General features: G+C 40.7%; 1 protein-coding gene across 2 annotated transcripts in view; it reads right to left on the minus strand.

The window, feature by feature from the left end:
• Positions 1–4,198: 4,198 nt before the first annotated feature.
• LOC108754876 (von Willebrand factor A domain-containing protein 8) overlaps positions 4,199–11,141 on the minus strand; it is a 17,113-nt gene continuing 10,170 nt past the window's right edge. For both annotated transcript variants that reach the window (XM_018497516.1, XM_018497517.1), the window contains 12 exons: positions 10,861–11,021; positions 10,515–10,797; positions 9,742–10,440; positions 9,276–9,656; positions 8,872–9,023; positions 8,201–8,630; positions 7,034–7,785; positions 5,822–6,132; positions 5,234–5,485; positions 4,756–5,150; positions 4,434–4,672; positions 4,199–4,357 (listed from right to left, as the gene is read on the minus strand). In XM_018497516.1, the coding sequence (XP_018353018.1) occupies positions 4,240–4,357; positions 4,434–4,672; positions 4,756–5,150; positions 5,234–5,485; positions 5,822–6,132; positions 7,034–7,785; positions 8,201–8,630; positions 8,872–9,023; positions 9,276–9,656; positions 9,742–10,440; positions 10,515–10,797; positions 10,861–11,021 (4,173 nt within the window). In that variant the 3' untranslated portion in view covers positions 4,199–4,239. The remainder of the gene's footprint in view (positions 4,358–4,433; positions 4,673–4,755; positions 5,151–5,233; positions 5,486–5,821; positions 6,133–7,033; positions 7,786–8,200; positions 8,631–8,871; positions 9,024–9,275; positions 9,657–9,741; positions 10,441–10,514; positions 10,798–10,860; positions 11,022–11,141) is intronic.

Consider the following 11,141-nt stretch of genomic DNA (forward strand, 5'->3'; position numbering starts at 1 on the left):
CATAGATCAATTGATTCTTTCTATTAATTGATATCTTTGACATTTTTTATATATACATATAATAATATAATATATATATATATAATATATCATAGTTCAAAAAATAGTTCGAAAGAGAATTCCCTTTGCATTATCTCTATTTTATCATATCCGCTAAAAACGATGAAATATCTCATTCAAAGCACTATCGATACGCAATCCTGATTACGAGCAAGATCAAAAGCGAACACTTACTTGTTTGCGGAGCGGCGTGACACACTCGTCCTTGGTACGCTCAAAGCGCTCAAACTTGAAGCTGTTGCTGCGATAGAGCTCGTTGTCGCTCTGTTGCCTCCTGCAGAGCCGTCGCGTGAGCGCGCGCGGCCTGCAGGGCGCACATTCGGTGGCGAGCTCCCAGTGCAAATGCAGCATCGCGAGCTCGGCGGTGCAACGTGCCATGGCGCAGCCGGCGCGCCTCACGCGGCATTTAACCCGCTTGATGCGGCCTTCAGGCTGCGGCTTATGGCCGCAGGGCTGCGTGCCGTTGCAGTTGCAGTCAGTGCACGTGCGGCGCGTACGGCGCGTTTTGACCGTATGCGAGCACGGCTTCGCCTCCTCGCCACACTCGCACTCACACGGCGCCTCGCCGCCGCCTGTGTGGGCGCAGCTTGATCTTTCGTCGGCGCACTCGCACGGCTGCTGCTGCTGCTGTTGCAGCTGTAATTGCGTGGAGGAGACAGGGGAAGACGAGGACTGTGTGGCCGCTCGGCGACGAGTACCGGCACCGCAGGTTGCGTGCCGGCAAAAACGATCCGCGCACTCGCATCTGTAACAAAGAATGTGTTAAGAATGTAGGTATTATACGTATTTTTTAACAAAATAACAAAAATTACACAGATTTTTCTATATCGTATTTAAAAGTTATACACAAAATTTGACGTCGATTTGAAACCTAGATAAAATTTTGATCGAGAAATATAAGATATGTTTTTAAAAAATAATCTGGATAAAATAAGAAAATAAATTACGAAATGGTATTGTTAAATATAAATAATGACCGTATTGAACTCTTTCGTATGTATTTATATAACATTTATTTTTATACGAAAAGTATAAATTTCCAATTCTGGTTTACTTTTTGCATAGAGAAACTATACACCTGATACATTCTTAACGAGTGTGAAAAGGGCGAATTTGCGAAAAATAACGAACAATGCCAAGTTAAATATTAAAAAAAGAACTTTCTATCTTTTCCATCTCTGAAATTTTTTACTTTTAAATTTATGCTTAAATTCTAGGCAGAATCGTAAGGCTCGTAACATATTTTTATAAGACCTGTAAGAATTTTTAAGTGTTTATGTCTTTATACAATATTTCTACAGACAGCTTCTTACTAATCATAAAATTTACAAGAAATCGTACGTCTTATATACGCATAAAATTAAAATATTATCCATAAGTTCTTGCAAGTTTTACGAGAACACGTTACAAGTCTTACGGTTCTGTTTAAAATTGATTTAAAATTAATAATAACCCATTAGATTAAAAATTGTGTTAAAACATTTGATTGCTTTATTTCAAGCTATATGAATTGTAAACTACTTTTGAAGCGTCCGCGTCGTATTGATTTCTTTCTTTCTGAAAATTATATATTAATATTTAAATACTATACTTTAAACTACTATGCAGGTGTCTAAATATTAATGAAAAACATTGATTTTCACATAACAATCGCGACATATTTTGCCCGAGATATTTGACAGCTGTAAGTTGGACCGCAAAAGTCCTATCGACTATTAGAAATTTTATCTCACAATGTTAAAACGGAAAGATCCCGCTCGAAGGAAGGTACAAAGAAGACTCAAGCCAGAATCTATGAATTTCAGATTATCTAGATAATTGCATTGTGAATTGACGTCATTAATAATTTCATAATTTAGCATTTTCCTTATTTTGGTGATAAGTTATTTCTTGATTATAGATAAGCTATTTCTCGAATTTCTTGCGCTTCCTATATTTCTTAATTAATGAATTTTTTTTATCAAGACATTTATGTATCCAATACAAACATTTTCCGTATTTATTTATACAAATTAACAATGTGTAACGTATAAATTACGAGAAACACCTTGGTTCATGATAAATTAATATATCCATAAATGCGCACGTACAACAAATAATATATATTTATTCTGTAATTTAATAAAACTACAAGCGACTCATTTATTTATAGTTATTTATAGATATTTATGAGCCAAAAATGAAAATAAATATACAATATTCTCTGTATAATTCGTCGTAACACGTGGCACTTTATAAATCAATATTTCAGTATTCTAGAAAAGAGATAAAAGGACCGTGCGAATTGGCATTCTCGTCTTCAGACAGACAATTTCCTCCGTTATACCAACATGAAAATGCTTTCAAACGTTGCATTTCGCGTTTCGCCATCGTGAAAACTCTTCCATATTAATTCTACTCATACACAGACGAGGTAATTGCCTTGTTTATTCTACAAATGAACAGCTGCGTCAACCTCGGATAAGTTTGACTACCAAGTGAACCTTGGCAGGTTCACGGGTTAACTATACTAGCTACTTGCTTCCGCCTGAAATCTGCTTATGATTAGCACAAGCCAACAGCATATTAGCTCCTGACCTCCACTATATACCTTCCACCCCTTTTACTGCGATCTTCAAAGCGCAGTCGAGCCTTATGTAATCAATCGTCATCTATCGCCATCAAATTACACTGAAAATTACCAATGAAAATTATCAATGGAAATTTCACGAACAAAACTGTCACGAATTAAAAAAAGTCTATAGATGTGAAAGGATATACGATAAAACTGGAGCATTCTATAGATATAATTGTTGCTCGTTATTTCCGCTCTTATCGATCGAACGAAGCAACCCAAAATTCCAAAGGGTACCGTCAACAATAGTTTTTCAGAAAAATTTATCACGGCACAAATGTCTACATAATGCCACGAATGTCTACGTAAGTATCAACATTTTTTCAATTATATATCACCGGGAGGTCATTGGTCAACAAGTGCTATCGACCGAAAAAGGCGGTGCGGTCTCTTCCATTCTATCGCAATAGCAATAATTGGAATCGCACCAACCTACCCCAATCTTCACAACCTACCCCAGCGACAACACAGCCAGCTGGTCTTTACCGTAGGGTGGAATACGTAATAGGCGCTACTACGTCGTCGCATTAATTTACCTTCTGACCCTTCGTAGGGCTGATCCTCGCTGTGCATGCGGACAGGGTTGCGATTCCGGCGGACAGTCGCAGCTGACGGTGGCCGCGGCGGCGGCGGCGGCGGCGGCGGCAGAAGCAGCAGCCGGTCGAGTACGACGAACCCTGATTAGCACTGGATGCACCGGGCACGGCTGCACTTGACAGCCGCAGACGATGGTCTGGGGTCCCCCGCCGGAACTACTGCGGGATTTACGGCCGCCACCGCCGCGCTTCGCGCGTTGGTCCACGTGCAACTGGCACGGCTGCACGGGGCAGCCGCAACGAGCCGCGGCACCGCGACGCCCGGCACCCTGTACGCGTCTCCACACCCGCTCCATTCAAAGACCGGCGTGCGACTGACAATCAGCCGCCCCACACCATCGTCAAACCGGCGGATCGCGCGGGCGCGCGGCCGCTTCGATCCTCTCCGCGCGACCTCGGTCGTCCTCGGCTCTCCGGGGGATGATACCCCCTTCTGGTCGACCATTGCGTTGTGTTGCGCGCTGGTCCACGCTACCTCCCTCGCGCCCTGTGTAGCTGACGTTTCTTCCCTCCAAATGCGCGTGGGCGCACGGACAAATCCGGGCGTTTACCCTGAGTGAAGGGTCACCGGTGACTTCTTAGCGAGATCTCGCTCGGTAATGTCTTGCTTTGATATAGGCGTGAATTTGCCTCCGAATTTTAGAACCGGAAAGATCTTAATAATGCACACGCACACATACACACACACACAAAACATGATACGAGAAAACATATAAATACTATATGCGTGTTCTTTTTTAATGACATCGGATTTCAGACTGAAACTTTATATATATTGGAGATTTTTTAAAGATGTCTAAAAATTTTTATTTACAAAAATTTACAATAGTTATATAAACATGATTGTATTATCTATATAAAAGTATATATCCCCAGAAAACATTAAAAATAATCTTTTATTAATAATTATAAGCAAAGAAAACGCTCCTTATTTTTCTATATAAAATTCAACTAATTTTAATTCACATTTTAAGTTGATCGTGTTGTACTTAAAACCGAAGCAGCAAATATCTGCTGTAGAATTCGTGGTATATTTTTCAGATCCATGCACACAAACGCGCGACCAGAAGGCATCTTCTTCATCAATCTAAAAATAATATGAATATTTTAACTAGTATCGATCAATAATAAGATGGTAAAATTCTATTTATCTATTAAACTACCTGGTCGCTTGATCACCCAGCGATCCAATAAAAATAGCGTAGGCATTTACATCGGGGTTAGACGTTAATAATTTTGCGAATAGTTCAGGAGAAATCCCGTAACGATCTAGATTCGCATCCGAGAGTACAACTACGATAGATTCGTCAGAATCCTCTTTCGCCAGACTCGCAATTGCGTGCTGCGTCGCCTGTAATGTATTATCGCCGGACATGCAAAATTGCGAGTGAGCGTGCATCGTCTGCAAAGACAAATAATGGCTCGTTAATTAAATCGCATGGCTTATCCTTCCGTGAGAAAAACGGCAAAAACAAATCTACTCGCCTTAATCACCTCCAGTCTTCGTTTATTGTCCGTTGGCGGTTGCGTGCGATCGACAAAGATAATACGGTAATCGTCGCCGGAATGGCCAACAATGTCGTATTGAAATTTACCTTCGTAGCCACTGAAAGCCTCCATTACCATGACACAGGCCTCCAATTCGCGATCCAATCGACCATCGTAGCCGTTGAATCTGTACATACTACCAGATACATCCGCGACGAGTTTCAATCGCTTCGGCTTCAACTGAGGAGCGCCGATCTCTGGTTCCTTCTCCGCTCTACGCCGATAAATCGTTTTTTCACCCGTTAATCCCTCGATTAACTTCGTGTCGTCCAGCTCACCCGACGTCTGATGCCTGCACCATTGCCGCTCGTTGCTCTTCGCCTGCAGCGTGCCTATAAATAGTACACGAGCGTGCGACACATAATAAGAAATACTGATTTCCATAAAAGCCGTATTCAGAGCTTAGGACGCTCACCTAATATGACCCTCAAGGCCTGCACTTGATTATGAACCGCGTCGCTGAACTGAGAGTATTGCTTGTGGTCGTATTCGCTCATTTTTATATCCTTGAGTCGCTGCTTGAATGCTCGAAGACCCATCTCGCGAGCGGCTTTCTTTATATGTTCCGGCACTGCATTCTTCTCCTCGTCACTCAGTTGATGCACTGTGTGTCCGGCATCCAAACGATATGGACCTCCTTTTCCGCCCAAACCCGCCGTATCTCTGCCTAGAATACATGACATTTCATGTGTATTCTGTTGTAATAGTTGATTGATAATTAAGCGCAAAAAATAATATTTTAAAGCAGTGATGTACATACAATCTGCGGCCCAACTGTGAGTTTTTCACAATCCACACTGATTCACAGTCAAAAATATAAAATCATATCTTCTACTTTATTACGAACAAAATAAATATCCTACGGAAGATTTTATCTAATTCTAAAAATAGTTCTTTGAAAATGACTTAAAAAAGATTGCGCATCACTGCTTTCAGGTTCAACAATATGTAATTTCCCTTTAAATTTTATCTTGTTCATTATCTTGTTTGAATATACCCGTACCTCCAGTTCCCCCGGCCCAAGTGTTGCCACCCACGTGTGGTTCATTATTCTTATCGACCTTTCCGTGTTTCGGCCCGCTGACATCCTTCCCCGAATACCTCTCTTTAGTGATCTGCATGTTTTCCTCGTTGGCGCCTATCATTTTACGCCACGCACCTAACGACTTTTCTATATCCGTGATGGATGTCTCCCATAAACGGACGCAACCACCGGCGTCTATTGTGACGAGACCTTCGTTCGACGTAAGTGACGCATAAAGCGGAAGGTCCTTCGCATACAGCCATTGCGTCAATGGCGAGACATTAACCGGTCTGCGTAAAAGAGACTTAATAATTTTTCTGAGTTGTTCTATCGGAAACAATAAATGCACAATAATAGCAAAGGTATACAAGGTGTTCGTGAACTGGTGATACAACTGACAAGTAATATAGGTGATTATATATGAAAAAATAAATCGAGGACGTAACATATTTTCGTATAAGGTTTATATTTTTGAGAAAATCAATTTTAAATATTATATCTCTACTTAACAAATCTTGCAGTAGACTACTATTTCTGTTCATGTTTGTGTTTATTACATTATTAAGTAATCGAAAATACATTTATTAGGATATTCACGCATGATTATTATTTTACAAATTGTTAAAATGTTGCTTATTCTGTCAAATACACAATTTTCTTCAAAGCAGATTTCTATTAATGTTTTCTAACATGTTCTTGAATTTATTAATTAAATCCGTATTCCCGATATAGATTTAAAGTCATATTGAGAAAAATGTTCTGATTATACCAACAAAGAAAACAAACTCTGATCACATGAATCAGAATTCTGATTATCGTAATTAAATTTCTGGTTATCACGACTAGAATGTTTGATAGATTTAACTATAAGTGTCTGATGTTGTTACTCTATCTTTTTGATTGAATCTACCTGAATTCCAATTAATTAATGTAACAAGACTGTTTCCATTTTCTCAAAAATAAAGCCTCATATGAAAAAAAAAATTATTTTACATTTTCGATCTATTTTTTTCACACACATATAGAATCACCCTCTTCTCATTATACTACCAGTTCACGAACATCCCATGTATACAGCATTTTATAACAGCATGTTATTTTTTCAAAGATATTAAAAATATAAATAAAAGTACAATACTACAGTATCATCTTTTATGACACGATCCTTGTGTTTGTCGCAGGTTTACTTACTCTGGAATAGGTATGTATCGCAGTTTATGGTTTACCGTGTCGACTATCTCTAAGTAACCGGAAATTCCCATATGTTTTGTGTCCTTTGGATAAACCTCGTCGGGTACTTGACTGGGCGAGATCGTTCTAATCACTTGTCCATTCTGCGTAATGATGGGCGTTATGAAGCTGCGCGTTCTTCCTCTCCTTGGCCAGAAATGCAGCTCGTTAGAGCTATCTAAATCGGGAAATCCCGTCGCTATACCGGCGTACGTATTATCGGTCACCAGGAGTCTATTTGGACAGTCTATTTTCTGTTGAAGAGCTTTGCTCAGCTCCGTTTTACTCAGACTGCTGTTGCCACAATTCAGGACACTGCCGGTCTTTAGATCGACGCTGTTAGATTCATCCAACTCGCGTAACACATTCGGGCACGGATCAGAATCCGAGGATTTCGTGAGAATGTACTTATTCTTCGACGCGTCCTGAATTAACCATTTTCTATTGGACGCGAGTAAGACCGATTCGATGTTGCACGGCAAACTCATCGAGTAAGTACACATGTTTTGTAAATCGACAACTTCGATTTTGTCGTGGTCTTGTGTATACAAGACAATCAGATTATGCGACGGGAGTAGATCCGTCTTCATCTTCCATTGAAGATTTTTGCTCCTGAAGGCGTTCGATATTCTATCGGCGACATCCAGAAAGGTTGAAAACTGCAGTTCTCGAACCGAACCTTCGTTTACGTTTACCACAAGTATAGAATTACTCTAAAACCGATCAAATGCGATGAACATTACCGTGAACAAAAGCGATTTGCATCCCTACTGAAAAGAATCATACAGGTGCATATAATGAATTTATGTAATTAAAACATGTAAATCACGTAACGGATTGTTCTAAATCAGTAGATTTTTTTTTTAATTATTATACATACGTAATTTGAAAAGTCACATGATAATATGTTTTTTTTCTTCCATTCCTATTATTCAATTTTTTAAAATTCGATGACTATAAAATCACATGATAGATGAAATTATTTCTAACATCATAAGATTTTTCAAATTACATTATTTAAAAAAATTACGTATTGATTTGGAACAATCCGTTACATGTTCTAATTATATGATTTCACCACATTATGACATGATTTTTTTCAATAGGGATTACTAATTTATTACTTACAGTTTCTTCGTGAACTAAAACGTCTCCGAGATTGTCGACCGCGACGTTGTAAAATGGCATATTGCCCCTAATAGGGCTAATTAAATTTTGCAAAGACGTTTCACGAATCTGCTCAGACTCCGGCGTCATACTAAATATACTCAAAGGATTCGACGTGAGAGCATATATTCTGTCATCCGTGCCATCCCCTTTACTTCCATTCGCGACCGTTAAAGCAGTCACCGTACTATTTTCGCTAATGGGTATTGTCCAGTAACTTTGGAGTTCCGTGAACCAAGCCGATCTGGCTTCGACTCGATCTAAAGTTCGATCGTGTTGCGCCGGAAATGTTGGCGGTTTCAACTTAACGTACCTTTCCTGAACAGGTATATTTTGGAACGTGCTTAGAACATTCCAACTACCACAGATCTTCATCTCAGGCAAAGGAATTCTGCAAATGGAAAAGGGGGAAGAACATTGTGCGCGTGTGTGCGAAAGTTACCCCACGTGTCTTTATTTTCTTCGCATTTTTATTTATTAACAACGTGTAACAACGAATCCATTGTATATCGCAAAATTAATAAAATACATTACAAAATTGTACAAATTCGTTATATTTTTCTAACGCTTATGTTTACTTGATTTATAAATATCTTGCAAAATTGTTTTAAAGTATGTAAAGATTATCTTACTCCTTAGCTAAGGCAATATTGGTTGGACTCGTTCCAACAGGAATTCCATGCTTATGAAGCACGATTACCAAGGTGTCGAATATTTCCTGACTATATCGATCAAAATCAAAGACATTGCGCACTACAGTACCCAACGGTTCGTTTGGAAATTTCTACAATTAAAAAATGTATTATATTATCAATTACACTGTTATCAATCTATCCCGTCAAAACCAGTCAAAACCAATTAAAAATAATATAATATCAAAATGCTATAATTTCGTACTCATGTATAACTGTTATATAACACCATATATTATATTACATTTATATTGTTGAGAGCGAAATTATGACATTCGCGATGTTATATTACTTTTAGTTGGTGTTGATCGAGATCGTTCTAAAAAGTTCTCGTGTTAGCTCACCTCTAAATGTTTAACTATATTAACAACTTCCCGAGTAGAGTAAGGATACGAGACTAAACCTTGATCGGCCATACTTCTCAGCTCGCCGAAAGCTTTCACTAATTTGTGTATCGTCCGATCGTCTATGTGCGGACCGTATTGCTTCAGGAGTTGAATCTCACTTCGTATACTCGGATTGTCGACGGAATGCGTGCTAAATAGATCTCCTAGAGCGCCAAAGAAGTCATTGCCCAAAAACGGGAAGCCCGGTCTATTCGCTAACACGATCATCCTAAAATCTGGATGCATGGGTATGCTGTTTGCGTTGCGGGCGTTACCGCTGATACGGGGAACAATTCGTCTACCATCCGACAGAATCATTTCGTCCGATTCCACGAGGGTCTGAAAATGACAGGATCATCTCGCGAATTTTCACAACCGACAAAATGTTCATGTCATAATAGCTGTGCTATCGTCGAGTACGTACTTTCAATATACACGTCACGTGTGTGGGTGCTTTGTCTGCCTCGTCGACGACAAGGACGTGGCCCAGTTTAACCGCTTGCACGAGTGGCGAGTCCTCATAGACGACTTTACCGTCCCTGACCGTTGGCTGCAGGGTCAAAGTTTGCACGGTCGTGTCACGGTGCAGCTGAATGTATTCGCGCGGTCTGTTCAGCAGCTGCAGCAATCGATCCACGATCTTGTTCTTACCGACGCCCTGATTTCCAACCAGCAGGAGATTCTGTCCCAGGCTGAAGTCTTGCAGCAGCCGCTCTAAGAGCGCAACATGTTCCGGCACATCGTAGAACAGGATATCAGGTACTTTACTGTGCGCCATAGTGAAATACCGATCCACAACAGTGTTACCGATCTTCACGGAGTCTTTCGTGACCGAATACTCGATCACCGAATCTGCCATGGTTTCCGGCGAAACAATGCCAAGGCGACGGCAGGAGTCCCCGAGAGCCTCTTTCGCGATCGTCGGCAAGAAGCGCGTCAGACACGCGCGTTGCACCGCGTTGTAAACGTCGTCGCACTGGAACCGATGCATTCGCTCCGCGATTCGCAGAAGCTGCCGGGTACTGAGCGAACCGGCGAGAGACTGTAGGGTCGGATCGTTGGATGAACGTAAAACATGCGCTAATTCTACGATACTTAGTAACGCTTGGCTGGGTTCTCCAAACTGCAACAAAGTACTCGATGAGAATTTATCCACAGTTGAAGACACGTCGTCACTGTAAACTCCACTATGATCACCTTCGATCGAATAATATGAATCTCCTCGCGCTTGTCGAGCGGTCTCATCTCGTGGAAAAGGAACAAACTGAGTAGCTCAGAATTCAACCATTGGCCGGACGAGCTATTGACGATCGGTGATTCGGCCAAGGCTATCAATCTGAAGGCGGGATGAATTCGCAGAACACCGCGATCGCGCATTTCCTCGTCGGATCTGTTATACTCTTTCTTTATTTCATCGTAACGATCAGCTCGTATGAGCCGTTTACCGTCGTGCAATTGCAGCTCTCGATCGTGGACTAGTCTAAGAGGAAAACGCGGGCGTTATGTTATCATTGCCTTGAAGCCTGTTAAATGCCGCGATTACCTGTGCAATATAGCTAAGGTACTGGAATGAATCCTGTTGACGCCATCCAGCACGGCCAGTTTGCCATGAAGAGCCGCGTCGACCAGCGGCGAATCTCTCCATACCGTGTCGCCATTAAGCGACGTAGTTCGTTGTTGTATCAGGTCCCTGGAAGTCATATCCTAAGAAAATATTTCAACCGTTTCAATTCTCGAACGAACTGCCACGATCATCGTCATAGATGTGAATAATTTTTTTTTTTTTTTTTTTTTAAGTTGAAGCCTGGACTCGTCGTTTCCCAC

This window comes from Trachymyrmex septentrionalis, unplaced genomic scaffold (assembly GCF_001594115.1).
Source record: "Trachymyrmex septentrionalis isolate Tsep2-gDNA-1 unplaced genomic scaffold, Tsep1.0 scaffold81, whole genome shotgun sequence".
NCBI classification, from domain to species: Eukaryota; Metazoa; Arthropoda; class Insecta; order Hymenoptera; family Formicidae; genus Trachymyrmex; species Trachymyrmex septentrionalis.